This window comes from Haliotis rubra, unplaced genomic scaffold, assembly GCF_003918875.1.
Source record: "Haliotis rubra isolate DU_JTF1 unplaced genomic scaffold, ASM391887v1 Scf519, whole genome shotgun sequence".
Taxonomy (NCBI): Eukaryota; Metazoa; Mollusca; class Gastropoda; order Lepetellida; family Haliotidae; genus Haliotis; species Haliotis rubra.
This window is the reverse complement of record NW_025767212.1, coordinates 75,457-91,888: the sequence shown is the minus strand read 5'-3', so window position 1 is coordinate 91,888 and position 16,432 is coordinate 75,457. Positions and strand designations below refer to the sequence as shown.

The 16,432-nt window shown below is 37.9% G+C and overlaps 1 protein-coding gene across 1 annotated transcript in view; it reads right to left on the bottom strand.

Annotated features, from left to right (window-relative positions):
* The window catches only part of LOC124292470 (serine-rich adhesin for platelets-like), a 62,300-nt gene extending 46,083 nt beyond the window's left edge, over positions 1-16,217 (bottom strand). The window contains exon 1 of the mRNA XM_046729560.1: positions 15,637-16,217. Within this exon, the coding sequence (XP_046585516.1) occupies positions 15,637-15,919 (283 nt within the window). The 5' untranslated portion in view covers positions 15,920-16,217. The remainder of the gene's footprint in view (positions 1-15,636) is intronic.
* Between the last annotated feature and the right edge of the window lie 215 nt (positions 16,218-16,432).

Genomic DNA, 16,432 nt, shown 5'->3' with positions numbered 1-16,432 from the left:
CAGAAAACTGCCTGTTAATTCATCACAGCTGAGTGGGCAACAGCCAATTCAATAGTTATTCATAAGCAAATTTTGGGCTGCAAACCCCCTTAGAAAACTGTTGAATGTAATATCTTCTTTTCAACTTTGTGTCACACTTTCTTTCATAGTCATGACGACTTATTTTTCCAACCAACACAAATGGGTATTTGATACTAGTTTGTAATAGCATAAGATTATCAATGGCAGCAGTGTGCTATGAATAATGAGCACTTTGCCGAAGTTAACCTTGAAAGTCTAGTTATAGTTAAACCTTAATTCATGTTGTCCTGTAAAATGCTTTTGTTGATATACCGTTAGAGAGAGAGAGAGAGAGAGAGAGAGAGAGAGAGAGAGAGAGAGAGAGAGAGAGAGAGAGAGAGAGAGAGAGAGAGAGAGAGAGAGAGAGAGAGAGAGAGAGAGAGAGAGAGAGAGAGAGAGAGAGAGAGAGAGAGAGAGAGGGAGAGAGGGAGAGAAGGTTTTTACCGCTAAGGTTTTTGCTTCTTGTTAATGCTGCACTAGCAACGATGTGATATGCAGGTCTGGGCCATTCAATCCAGTCAAATTTGTGAGCAATTAGACTCATTTATTTCCCTATCAGTAAGCATGAAATTACATTTTTCAGTATGATTTGATGATATAAGTCTAGGGAAATGAGCTCCTATCATGCCTATCTCATGATGTTCTTACAGGATTTGGCAAAAGGTATTTTAAATATTCTGTATTCATGTGTACCATAACAATAATGCAAACATTGGTTGTTACATACACAGTTCCCACATTACTGCTGTTAGTAAACATTATACATCCTCAAGTTAATACCTCTTACAGTGACAATATGCACCGCTTGCTTGAAAGAAGGGAACTCTCAACCTGGAGGTGTAACCCACTGGCCAGAGGGCAAGAAACTTGTCTCTCTAATCTGGTTCTGTCAGAGACAGCTCCTGCTTGAAATCATTCTCAGCCCTGAGAAACAGACAGAAACTCGGGGATGATATACGAGGGATACCAAGTGTGGCATGTAATGTCACTGCGACCTGTCCATCCCATTGTATATGGCTCTGTTATTACACACCTGAATATAATAAACACACCCAATCCAGAACATTGGGAGGAAATATGGTATGTACAAGTCAATGCATTATCTTTCATCCTTTTGAAGTTGCCGAAATATATACATAGTAATGGGAGTGAGTGAGTGAGTATAGTTTTACACCGCTTTTAGCAATATTCCAGCAATATCACAGTGAGGGAAAGCAGAAATGGCGTTCACACATTGTACCCATATGGGGAATCGAACCCAGGCTTCGGCATGACAAGCCAACGCTTTAACAACCAGGCTACCTGACCGCCCCACATAGTAATGGTGAATAATAGAATATATTTCATGACATGGATATAAAAGATGTTAAGGTGAAAAGACTCTGAGCATTATAAAAACAAATTTATGTACCTATGTAACTAACTGGAATACTCCTCTAAGGATTCGTTACAAATCTCTGGTGTGACATGCTGGCAGTAATGGCTTCATTTTTGTGAAGAGTCTCCTGTGTAATACAGAGATAATTATACATAAGAAATATGGTACACACATTAATGTCAGCTATGAAACATGACAAACACAGGATGTTTCCATCTATTAGGTACTTTGCCTCAGTGTTGGGAATGGAAAAGTTATATATGGATGTCAGGAAAAGGTCCTTGAAATATTAAGTTGACTTTTATATATTTTATGTCATATTTATGCAGAATTTGTCTCTGATAGTGAGACACATGTGAATAAACTTGTTGTACACTGTCTGAGGCCAGCCATAAGATGCAAATGGCCACATCATTTGGATGGTATTTTGCAACATGTGACAAAAGAGGCCAAGATGTGTTGACTTGATACTGACACACAATTACTGAATAAACCCGTTCATGTTAGTCAAGACATTCTACATCCACTTCAGGTTTATCACATAAAATGATAGAACTTTAGAGGTAAACAAATTAAACAGCTGGCGTACACATTAGCGAAACACTGAAATAATTACAGCATGGACAGGAACAATAAATCACTGACTGCAGCAGGACTTGACAGTTGTCTAGCCAACACTGACCAATGGTCATCAAGGCATGTGGTATGGCGAGATATGCACCCATGACCTAGGTGTTAATAACCGTATGACATGCACTAAATTACAATGGAACCCATTACCATGAAGCTTTTGTTACTGGGCAGCCATAATTAAACTGCCCACTGGCTACATCAAGGATTATTTTACTATCGCTTTCAATAGATTAGCCTGCCTTAATGGACGACCAAGGCAAAACATGCAGCAGAGAATTGTATCATTGTTGTTAATAACTGAAACCAAAAACTGGACAGTAATTATCCTAATTTGTTTGTTTAACCTGGTCATTTTTGTGAATTATGTTGAAGCACCAATGAACATGATGAACATGAAATGTGAACAGTATTTACTGACTGACTGAGTTTGGTTTTACGCCGCTTTTAGCAATATTCCAGCAACATCACGGCGGGAGACACCAGAAATGGGCTTCACACATTGTACCCATGTGGGGATTCGAACCCGGGTCTTCGGCGTGACGAGCCAACGCTTTAACCATTAGGCTACCCCACCGCCCCGAACAGTATTTAACAGTAGAGAGTACATGCTCACTTGGTAACAGGGCCACATTCCGACACAGCTTCAAGTCTTATCTGATTTTCATACTTTTATCAGTGCTCATTACTTGAAAATGGTAGGTCCAGTCTCAGTCCCGTAGGCAATCAGCCCTTAACATAACTCTCTATTTTCACATTCCTACATTTAGATAACCCAAATCCATTTCAACAATCTTTGCGAAAAAAGACACCCTGCCATGTTCCCGAAGAACAAGTCAACAGGATACCACACAACGCAAACATTTATCAATTTCAAACCAAACCATTTACCACAGCTAAACTTAATCTGGTCAAGACACCAAGCTCAATGAGGTATATCAGTGTTCATGCTCCCCTTTCATGGAGACGAGGACGCCAATAAAACATTCTGGAGTATCTAGGAAACCGCAGAGGACTACAAGCGGATATGAGGTCGTATGGCCTTGACTGCTATTCAGCTTCAGACAACCTTTCCATAACTCTCTCCCACACACTCTGCTGCATGATGTCTCAATATCTCTCAATATATTTCCATCACACCAAATCATGGCTATTGTGCTGGTAAGATGGTTCTTGTATGGCACTGTATGTGTCCTGAAGGACCAAGAACAGGATTACTGTTTCAATTGTTGCAGTGTAATACATAGAGAATAATCCTTAGAAGCGAGATTTTCGATGTATTGTTGGACAGGATGTGATTTATGAATATCATTTCACAGCCTCGTGGTTTTTACAGCTTGAAGAAGGAAACAGTGTATGTTAGAGAGTATTATGGGAAATACACCACAGACACCCTCATGACAGTAAATCTTTCCACATCAATGGCCCCTTTTTTCTAACATCACCTGCATGGGTATTTATGACCTCAAAGTCAATGAGGTTTGAGACCTTTCAAGTCATGTGGTGACGATTTATTGAAAAAGAATTACTCTTTATGGTTGAATATGATAAGTTTTTACATGTTTAAAACATGTCAATGAATATTTGAAAAGATCAATGGATTGAGAAGCCACATGAGAATGATAAGAATCGAACTCTGTCTCTTGCTTGACAAGCGAATGATATTTCCACAAGACTAAAAATATATTGAAGTAAGTTTCCGTACAACTACAGGAAGAACAGCATGTACCAGGCCGTTATTTAAAGAGGTGTACGGATAGTCAGATTAATTCACTGCCTGTCCCAGCTATGGTGATTTTGCCATCAGAAAAGCTGTAAAATGCAACATTAAACTGGAAACAAATCCAGTGAACTCCAGCACCAGTGCTTAAGTCCAATCACACATGCCAAATAGAAATGGGTTTAATTGCCCAGAACCAGAGCCATTTATTGAACGTATATCAAGGTAGAATTACAATTCAAATTAAACCTTGGTGGCCCATGCTAATAAAGTTGTTATGCAACTGTATACACAATCTCCTGTAGAATACTGTCTTCTGTCCCAAGTAATCCATCCCAAAAAGGTCCTAACCCCAATAAACCCTTAGTCACAACCCTAATAAACCCTTGTTACCCAACCCAAGAGACGCCCACCATGTTCATATAAGCTGCACAACAAACCATCATTAAGCTCCTGCTCCTGCACAGTGAATCCATAGCTGGCCAATTATATTACAGTTTTCCTGTTTATATATCATCCTTCACACCTTTATCTCACAATGTTGGGTTACGGGTTTCAAGAACTTTGAAGGCAGGCAGTAAGATAAAACCAGAGTGTCACGCTCGCTCATAGAACATAACACCATAACCCGACAACTTACACATACTGGAGGTACTGTATGGGATATAAAGACTTTGAATTCACCTCAATGAAATATATTCACTCGAGCCTTGTAAAGTCATAATCACTGTATCAAAAAAGTTGACGTCACTCTCAAAATATTCTCATACAACATGACTATTGATAACTCTGTACTTTCTTGGAAATAAGATTTCTTATCCTGAAAAAGGCCTCTTTAATATATCTCACTTATCTCATGGACACATCTATCAGTGATCTTCACATATATTTTCCTTCAACCACTTACGTTCATGGTCATGAAAGCTATGCTATAATTTAAGACCCAACAGGTTTCACATTTATGTGCATGGCAGACTTCCAAAAGGAATTTCATGCTTAAAAGGAAATTTCTAAAAGGCTGGTCATGGCTTTGTGAGAGATACACTATCAGAAATGGGCCAGCGGTGGGAAAAGTTCACCAGACAGTTGTCCTGAAACTTGACTGTGTTGTGATTGATGAGAAGACTATCGAAGAAATATGTAATACTGGTTCCAGTTGCTACATGGCAATCCATGCGGATTAATTCTAATCTCACATGAACTCTCAGTAGAGTTGGTCATGAGATCAAGCAAGGTGTGTAAGCTTGTTGAAGCTGCCTTACCAAAACAGGTTACATCCGTGTCATCAGGGACCCATGGAGAATTGGTCACCAGCAACCCATGCTTGTCGTAAGAGGTGACTAATGGGATCGGGTGGTCAGGGTTGCTGACTTGGTTGACACATGTCATCATATCCCAACTGCGATGTTCATGCTGTTGATCACTGGATTGTCTAGTCCAGGCTCAATTATTTACAGACAGATGGAATATTGCTGAGTGTGACATTAAACAACAAACAAAACAGTGTCATCAGGACCATCTTTGAACATCAGAGAACCCCCTATTTTGGCAATTTACCCCAGTTGGCAGCAGTGGTGACAAGGGGGAAGCCTTTAGCAATATGCACATTACAAATACACCAAACATATCAACTGAAACATTTACCATGTTTACCTAACACAAAGAAATCCCAATTTTTAATAAATGAATTAAACAGGCCTGTGAGCCATACTTGCAACTCCAGGATACCGGGACCTACTGCTTGACATTTTGATTTAAGTGAAATTAATCAATATGTCAACCTGATGTTTTCACACAACATGTGAAACTGTGTAGCAATGCATACAGCCATCCAACAGCTGACATCTTGCCCTACTAACAGTCAGAACCTACTTGGTTTTCGTGACAAAGATTCCAACCTTCAGTATGCACTTGGAAAAACTCATGACTATTTCACAATTACTGTGATTGACCAAAACGACTATGATATGCTGTTTATAACCTAATATGATGCACTGATAGATTCAACATCCTTGAAACCTAGTGTCCAATCAACCAAAGTACACAAGGAACTGACACCGGTGTTTGTAGAGTGTCTGAAAGAACAGCGTGGACATTCAAAACCCTTCCTCCCAAGATCAGTCAATGAAAAGTTTATTTCCTTTAAAACAACATAACTTGAAAGTCTGTCTTGTTTGGGATCTTCAAAAGAAAGTTGGCTTCCTCACATGTTCACTGTCCACATGCATGAATTCACCAGTTGGCCATGAAAAAGAAACAAAATCTCCAATAATGGCCACTCAGCATTCTCACATTACAATATCACTTTCTGAAGGTCTATGAGGTTTTTTCATGCCAAACTGCAATACTAACAAGCTATTCCTTCACAGAGACCAACCAACTCCAATAAAAGATCAAGTTACCTTCAGAGTTCACTTCGCTGCTACACCTGCGAGTAACCAGGGAAATTGCATTAGTCACAGAAGGCAATGTGATCCAAGGGGTGTTCTCAAACCTTTCAATAATACACTGATTTGAGAATGTGTATCCATTAACTGAAGAGATGACTGCTTTGCCTGCATTGTCTCTGAGTGTATAAGGTAAAATGTTGCAACACTCCAGCAATAGATTAATACAGAGAATGGGTTTCACATGTTTTAACCAGGTTCTGAATTGAAACCTGTGAATAGAGAGTCTATGTGAAAATATCCTTTCAATTATCTGTTCACTTTTCTGAAGCTAACAAATATCAACTCAGGTATCATTATTTAAGCAAACTGCCTCAATTGTATGATATTAAGATAACGACTATCATGTTTACCACTATAAAAGTTACCTTCATGCTACAGAATTTCCACAAACCATGACAGTTTCGAATAAACATCATAAGAATAAAAATTTGCTGAAGTAGATGAATTTGAATTTCAGTGTAACCCTTTTCTAATGTTTAGTAAATGTTGGAACACTCTTGAATACTGGAACAAATTTCTGCAATATCTACTTTTCTTATAAATCACAGTATTTTACAGATCACACCATGGTACACAAATGAAAGAGAGCCTTGGATACAGATCATCTGACCAAGTTAATTACCCTTACAGCTTTATAATAGACCTGGAAGATAAATTACAGCTCGAAATAATCCCTGTGAGACTGTCACTCCATGTAATGGGATATGTTAATGGCTGAAAGTCAGTTTAAATGGAGGAAACAGTCAAACAAAAATAATCTCCACATATGTCACTCTACCATTATTGACTTAATAATGTCTGATTGGAAAATCTGGCAACAAGATTTTCAAGTAGACAAGATCAATATAACTGCACTAAGTTGGCCTAATCAACAGTAATAACAAGGTATGTTTCGGTATTAACTTTAAAACAAAATGTTGACATAAAGACAAGCGATTGCATGTCACATGACTTCCGCGCCTATTAATGTTTACACACGATCCTCGCAGGAAGTGTCAATATGAATTACAAATTCATTTACCTGAGCCAAGCCCTGATTTAATGATCATACAAGGTAGTGCATAACTATAGAATACTAACCCTTTACAACTCCAACACCTGGACACTGGGTCACACTAAACAAGGCTGGCACTGGATTCATGTCAGGCTATCTGAAGACAGCTTTATGGACTCAAGACAATGGACATTAGGGGACGTGCCATAAATTACTAGAGTGAGTGAGTGAGTATGGTTTTACGCCGCTTTTAGCAATATTCCAGCAATATCACGGCTGGGGACACCAGAAATGGGCTTCACACATTGTACCCATGTGGGGAATCGAACCCGGGTCTTCGGCGTGACGAGCGTGACGAGCGAACGCTTTGACCATTAGGCTACCCCACTGCCCCATAAATTACTAGAGGAAATGTGATGGAATGAGTCAGTTTAGTTTGATGCTGCTTTTAGCAATATTGCAGCAATATAGTGGCGGGGCAAACCAGAAATGGGCTTCACTCATTGTATCCATGTGGAGAATCGAACACAGGGTGTGATGGGCAATTTTAACCACCTGGCTACATTGACCCAAATGTGCTGGAGATTTTCCAATAATATCACCAAATTTGATAAAAATGAAATCTATAAAATACAATCATGTGGCCTTCCCTATAATTGTTTATGTATTTTCATGACCTGTTTTGCCTCTTCTGATTCCCAGAGTCTAACATTGATTGGATTTAAGTTATAGGCATTTCACACTGATTTACCCTGAAATCTGACTTGATTCCTTGAGTTTGAAATATATGTACTAGTATCTGGAATCCAGATCTCTGAGGACTAGTACTAGATATAACTGCAAGTTGGTGGAGACAGATCCGCTTCAACACCTGATGAAGTCTTGCATGTCATCAATCATGCATTGTGATTTCATTAATTCTTGATCCAATGGCACCTTGGTCTTCACCAACAGGTCACACATGACAAGGGTAATTAGACTGTATGTAAGCACTTATAGGAAAATGTTGATTAACTCTTGGGATTTACAGCAGACTATGCAAACAAGCTGCAGGATAAAAAGGAAGACTAGTACCACTGTTACATGAGGTGTCAACTTTGATATACTAATGTAATAATACTTGTATAGGGATAATTATCAACATCAAGGAGCATGTTAAACAGGCTTTCAGCTGTGCCAATGTTTGGAGGTTGATCCTAATTTCTTGTCTTGAAAAAGAACTTTAAGGACAGTTCCAAATGAAGACTAATAAAGGCTGAGCTGTGCATATTGAACATGTTGAAGATATTGCATACACCTGGTTGTTTCTGAGAAATGTGACGTCTACACTCAAAAGGGTTTACTCTCTCGGGGACACTGGTATTGTGTAGGCGTCCTCTTGTGATAAGATCAAGTTTAAAAAGAAAGCCAACTGTCTTAGAAAGCCGACATCAAGGATTGGCTCATGGACTCATTTATTCATCCTTCATTTTGATTGGATGAAAAGATTTGCCTACGGTTCACTTGATAAGATGTTCTATTGGGGTTCAACAGATCCTGTTTAACAGAAGCTTTCGAGGAATACACCTTTTAATTACACTGGGAGTCAAACCCTGGTTGTGTCGCTAAAAGTGCATGCACTAACCACTGACCTACCTGTAAATTAATACATAATGTTAAACTGAGTCACCTGGAAAACTATGATGACATAATTTAAATAACACATGCCCGCCCCATCCCACCAAATCCAGTACTATTATTTCTTATAACTCGACAGACTAAGACGGTAAAGGTTGTATGTCTTAATCCACATAAAACTGCATTCTCGGCATACCGCTTATAGCACACAGTGCACCTTCTGCAGAAACAGTAGAAAACAGAACTAACATATTCATAGAAGCCTTTCATCCAGACAATTGTACTGGCATAGCTGCTCTCAAAAATTAATCATAGGTTTGACAATGCTTTCTGAAGACAATTCATGCTTGACAATCGCTGTTCTTTATAAATGCCGGCAGCTGTTCAGAGTTAACCTTATTCGATTTCAGCTGCCTACTTCATAAGTGGAAATATAATTTTGTCATTATACAATGCATATAACAATAAATGAAGTAAGCGATGCACATCAGGTTGTGATACACATACATCAAAAGTTAGTTCAACATGCACAGTCCTGTTTCATCACAATTACTTCATTGATGGGTTATCTATGGAAACTGAGATAGCTCAGTGGTTAGGGCATTGGATTGTCACACCAACAGGGTTCGAACCTGTTCATGGATGTTGTACTTATTTCTGGTGTTCCCTGTCATGATATTACTAAAATATTGAATATTGGAATATATAAAAATGGTGTAAATCCATACTCAGTTGCTGACGCAGTTGGTGCTGTTGATATCCACGAATGTTGACCAGTTTTTGATTGTTCCATTTCACTGTGTGCCTTCATTGATGTGGCATTTGCTGCCATTAACAGATGTTGCTAATGATGAACTTCGACAAGCATTAAGTGCAAGTCCAGTCAACCATAGCTGCTTATATATAGAGATCCTCAACAAATTATATACCACATCAGCAGAAGTGGGTGAGTGAGTTTTATCCTGATTTAGCTGTATTTAGTGTTTACGTTATCTGGTAAAAACAGACTTTGACCGGTACAAAGTTAGAATGTCAAGTAATTTCAAAGGCTGTCGGTCATCGTGTCCAGCAAATTTTAGAATAATTGTTCTAATTACCTCTGTCAATTTTATTCCTACTTGAAAAAAATTACGGTACACTTACAGAATACCGGATACCTAATTATATACATTCTATTGTGCGCGTGAGGCTCCTATATATAGAAGAAACAGAGAGCGCGAGCCTGCGAGCGATCAAATACAAATACGAATTTAAGGTAAAAAATAAGGTTAAAATCGAATTCCTCTCCTTACTTCCGGTTTAGGAAACCTAAACTGGGGATTTTAACAGCCGCTTCACTGACGTAAACAGAGTAAAAAGTAATCGTGTGTTGAAATTTTATTCAAATGCATGCTGGGAAAAGGAACTCTACAGTGTAGGAACACTCCGATGGTAAGTGATTTTTGATTGGTAAGGTAAGGTAGGTAAGGCTTTTAAATAAAGGGGGGTACCCCCTTTACCCCCATTATCTTACCTTTTTTTAGCTTTAATATTGTTTAATATTTAATATTTAATATTGAACGCTGCTTCAACACAGCCTTCATTCATCGCGTGCCGTTGCTAAGGAAACAAAATGGAAGTGCGCAAAAATAAATGCTCAATCAAAATAAAAATGGCAGATAGGTATCCGGTATTCTGTAATCGTGCCAAAATTACGTGTTCACAATGACATTGAGGTCATGTAAAAAAAAGTAGCAATTTTGGAAAACCCTATGCTAAAAATAGCATCATTGTTGCATTGCGATACCCTGTACATTTCTGATTGGTTGTTAGGATGCAAGGTCTCTCGCATACAATGAAAAGCGTGATCACTTGACCGGTAAAATTTACAAATGACCGGTATTTGAAATGCTAGCCAGTCACAATGTCCAGCTGTAAAAACTGCCAGCAGAAACACTGTATATTCCACCAGTATTACAGAAGGGGATACCATTGGGCATTACACTTTGTCACCAGGTTGGGAATCGAACCCGGGTCTTTGGCGTGATGATCCAACGCTTTTACCACTAGGCTAGACCACCGCCCCATGACTTTGTGCAACTTGCACATGAGGATAAAACCAAGCTAAACAATCATATTTACTGTTTGGAGAGTCTGAGTTTCCCTTTAGTCTCCTTTCTTTCTACATGTTCAACACAAAGCTTCAAGTGATGGCATATGGATCAAGTCTGATTTTCAAACAATTAACACAAATGTCACATGAAATTGTTTTTCACCTGAGGGATGAATGAATTGCAAATACTTGTGGTTCAGGTAACATGTTCATAATAGAAAAGGATCACTAACAAGCATGATTTTTATTTGAAATATTGTAATGAGGTTTCTTGATGAACATAGTCATTGAAAATATGTGACAAGAAATGTCAGGAATGAATTAAGCAGATCTTTATCAAGAATGGTTTAATTCATGCCTGGAAACAGAGAGAGCAATGTCATTTATTACTAAACCTTAGAGTTGAGATCAAGCCTTTTTCAAAAGAGTGTATATAAAGCGAAGCAGTGCATGTATATACACCTGACAGTCTGACAAGACAATAAACTGGATTTGCCAGAGGCCTTTGTCAAAGCAATTGTTCAAAAATCTGAAAATGATTCAAATGTAATAGAAACAAATACACCATAAAATAATATCAGTGTCACAATCTGAACTTTATAACTTAATAGCAGCCATTAACACTGATTGAAACAATGGAAAAAAACAGTCTTGATCAAGAGCAATAAACCCACAATAGAGGGTAACTTCAGATAAGATTCCCCTAAACTGTGCACACCCAGCTGTTGAACCTGAGGGACACTTCTCCATTTCAGCCTCAGGGTGTCATGAATCATTGGCCAGCACTTGAAAAACAAACTACCATATCTTAAGGTAGGCCACGCTGGGTTTTATCGACCACCGCTAATACAAATAACAGATCCTGAAGTAAACCCTATTTCCTGTTCAGCAGCTGAGCTTGCCACTATAGAGTTATTGCCTTAATCGTGACCTCTTTATCAAGATATAATTCCAGGTAATAATACCAAACAATTTGCTGGATGTGTTGCAATAACGATATACAGATAGCAGCCCATATAGTTAGTGTCTAAACAATTAGGATGAAGGAAAAAGGTTCTTATAATCTGTTCATGTAGTCATAAAACTAATGGTTGAAAATAAGGATACAAAAATTTCATGATGGTTCAGGCAGACCATATATCCAAACATCAAAGCAGCTCCTTATATTTGTTCATTCTATTTATTCAGAATTACAAGTCCCATCAAACTCACAAGTAACCAAGAAATCAAGAGTCTTAGTAACTGAGAAAAAACAACACCCATTCACACTAAGAAAACAATGACAATTTCATATCTGTCAATTACCCAAATATCCATTATTCAGTCCAGGCCAATTCTCAGAATAATTTTTATCAATGAAAACAGGAAGCCTTTTGACAGTGATTATTCAACCGTATCTTCATGGTAATAGCCTTATTTTGTTAGTTGATAATGGTTTATTATCAAATTTGGTATGCCACTTGCATTAATTATTTCTCAAAGGACGTCATGCTTACATAGTCAACAAGCATTACATTCTTTAAATGACACTTCAGGTCTGACACCCCAAAACAATTAATTGATCAATACCTACCTGGACAAACATTAATTAAGTCTCATCATGACACTGTTATGTGTTAACACATGGAGAATTCAGCTACAATTTCTCAACATATTTAGAAACATGACTATATAGGATATCAGTAAGTAATTTATAAATACATGCACCATAGTTCAATAATCACTCCCACAATCGCAACAACTGATTGATTTTCACCTGTAGAAAGATCAATACCAGGACCTAATAGTGTTAAAACAACAATAGATGTGTTTTCTAGGTAGATAGATCACAGGTGGGACAGCAATATCCTCTATTGACTGTACAACAGTTGTATTAACAAAAATGTAACATGTTGCAAATGTAGGTTGCAAGAACGTCACACAAGCATGTCAGGTAAATTCAACTCATTACAGGTAGAGTAGAAAGTCAGATGAAGCACAGCTTGTGCAGCAAGACATTCAGACGGCGATCAATCTCATGTGACAAACAATCTCTCTTTTCTCCTGAGGTAATACAAAGTAGTACTTCATATGAATGTTGCTTTCGGCAATGTCAGACATACGATGAATGAATCATTCATAAAAACAATGATTTTAATGTTAAACCAAAACTGTAGAAAATTATAACCTCATTTGATAATAAAAAAAAAAAAAATCAAATAAAGAGTAATTGAAATGAAATCATTTAACAGCATAAACACTTTTTAACATAAGCTTCAGGATTTAGTTATTAGTTAACAATACTGATTACAAATGTTGCTTATTAATAATTTAAGACCATTGTTTGACATATGATATAACGATTTCACTGATTAACTATTGTGATACCTTAATCATTTGTTAAGACTAAGTCCATCTTGGGGCAAGGAAATATGGTATTGTCACCTGACCTGCCATGGTGTATAACAATACCCGAGGTCACAAGGGGTCCACAGTGTATGTGTCATGTAATAGGATTGATTCATTTCAAAACGGGAAATAAATATCAAAGAATCCTTATGAAATATGGATCAGGTCTCTGCTGTAAATAGAGAAATGTTCACATGGCATTATGCTAAGTTTAAATATGAATAATAATGATAATTTGAGACCCTTTAACTATAGATGACTTATAACGTGATATGTCTTAGCTCTGTCAGTGTGAGAGATTCTCAGTGTTCTAATGGTCACTGGAATGAGCCTTAAAAAGGCGAACAATTTGATCAATTTTGAACTTAATATTGAACATTAAAACATTTTCTTTAAAACGTTACTGCAGTACTAGGAAAATACCAGCTGAAAATTAAGCATGTAACAACTACTATATCAAAGGCATTATTGTAGATATACGAGCAAAGCAATAACCCGTAAATATTTAGCCTAAATTGTACAACACACATCATCTGTGAAGTGTTATCATGTTATCACAGCTGATATGGTACACAAGTAAATGCTTATTCAACAGCCCTGTACTTGCAATGACTAAATTAGCAAAGGCAGCCCCAATAAACAAACATTATCTTAATTAGCTCTTTCAGGCTCAGGACTCCAATTGATTCTGTAAACTGCTACCTAAACAGGTAACAGCTTGACCAAATACATTAGGAGAGAGCTGTGTCTTGTCCAGTCTGTTATGGTAAGCTTGTCTGATATAATATACGTGGTGCACGAGATCTCAATCTAGTTGATAACACTTTATCATTATTTCAGCATGGAATATTTTTTCATTCTTTTTTGTGTTATACAAATGTTAGACAGATTACTAATAAAGAAAGTCTCTTGAATTTCATAACTTTACTTCATCACTCACAAAAACAAAGTATATGCAAAGAATATTTTTAAATCAGTACTAAGTATTATACACTATTAAGTATATATAAAACATGATAACAACACAACCAAGTACCTATTTATCTTTGTGAAACCAGAACAATTTCACAACATCACACTTTTACCACTTTTTAGCATTCAGATATAATAATGGAAACTGTATTTTGGCCAGTGTTATAGTTTACATTGAAAATAACTTATATATCCCATTTCAAATGTCATTGAGATTTTTGTATGTTTTCCATCAATATTTACACAACAAATCCCTTTGTTCTGTACCAATTCCATGTATTCAGTGGCACCTACATATTCACTACACAGCAGCAGCAAAAACAGCATGGACTATGTCCACATGCCTGCAGTGTCCAACTGTCTCTCAATATGATAGAGAGCAGCAAGCCTTCATTCATTCCACTGGAGTTGAGGAAGCAAATATTTATATTTCATGGTATTTCCGAGCTGAGCAAGAGACAAGCCTGTTGATTTTGGTTGGAGAGTAGCATTCACTCCTTGGGAGGGGACACCTCATGTGTGTGGGGGCTTGTGAACTACACACAATAATGTATGGGGCAGAGGGCTTGTACTGCCATGAGGGTGCACTCAATGACCATCATTTTGTTTGGTAGATATCATTGTTTTGCTTCATTTTTATAACATGTCCTAAATTAAGTCCAATGGTCAGGCTGCACTGACTTTGGCAGGAATTCTGCCAAATCTTAAACATGTCATATTTGAAACTTTGTGGGCAAAATGTGGGTCAGATCCAATACTTTGTATAATAAATGAACAAATTAATTCATAATTATTTTTCAGTATAACTAACAACATGATTTGTGTTGTGATACTGAAAAAATATGGCAATGCATAACATGAAGTCAGGAAGAGTTTCTACAAGGTAGTCAATAACAGTGTTATTCCCCTCATATATCTTACATATGTAGGCTATATTCCTTAGATTGCACAATCAAACGTTACACTGTACAAGATAATGGGATATCTGCACGGGAGCATCTGGTCTGAATACTGAATGTTAACATACTAACATATGGTTTACACTTTGTTACAGCTTTTATTGACATGTTGGTTAAGCTGATAAACCCACTAGACAATATATTCCCAATAACTTCACATAATTCCTTGTTGCTGTAGCAAGAACCAAATATGTCTAAGATTTGCTACCTAGTACACGGGTGCATGAATACTGAATCTACGAACTTTCGCGGGTGAATTCAATACTGATAACAGGCACACAATCAACTGAAAGTCAATTCAAAATCGAGTTCCTCTTTGAAGTGAAATCAAGCGTGGTCTTCGATCAGCTTTTGGGGAATAAAAAGAAAAACTCACGTATTTTCACTTTCCTAGAATCCAATTTGTAGACATGATCCTTCACTCGGGACAACTTTTCCGTAATTCTGTCAGTTTTCTCGAAAACTTTTTGACACTCTTCGGCCAAATCACAAAATAGATCGTCTGCGTGTCGCACGAGACTCGCGAGCTGGTATAAGGCTCCGAGCACAGTGTTATGGGAAACTGCGAGTTGGATCGAGACGGGATCCTCATTTTGTTCAGGTCGTAACGCTTTCCTCCCCAACTTTTGAGGTTCGACAATCCTGTTAGGCAGCGGCATGACATCAGTTATCTCCAAATTTCTCCAACATTTCGTAAATCCATTTCAGGCCAACACCTGGCCCGTCCGTGTTTCAAACTGTCGCCATGATATCGGCACACGTAGCTGTTCCGTTAGCCGTGTCACCTCCCTTGTAGTGTATAAGGGGGCGTGGCATAACGCAGGTAGGCTTAGCCTGAATAAGATACGTGACGTGTGCACTCCTTTGTTGTCACTGAGAGGGACGTAACTCAAGTGAGGCGAAAATCTCATACAGGTAGCAATCAACAATGGTTGCCGATTGCAACGACACTACACGTGATATGCGTGCGGGAGATGCACGCGGAAAGGAAACTCGATCGTACAGGGTAACTGACACCGGACTGTATTACTTGAATGATAAATATCGACCCGAGACACTTGATCAGAACAGCATTACCTGCCTCACCAACCGTTTCTTCCCATACAGCCAATCACATGTCTCCGTTATATTGATTGATGTCTATAAATAACCTCAACTTTTGTTCGGACATT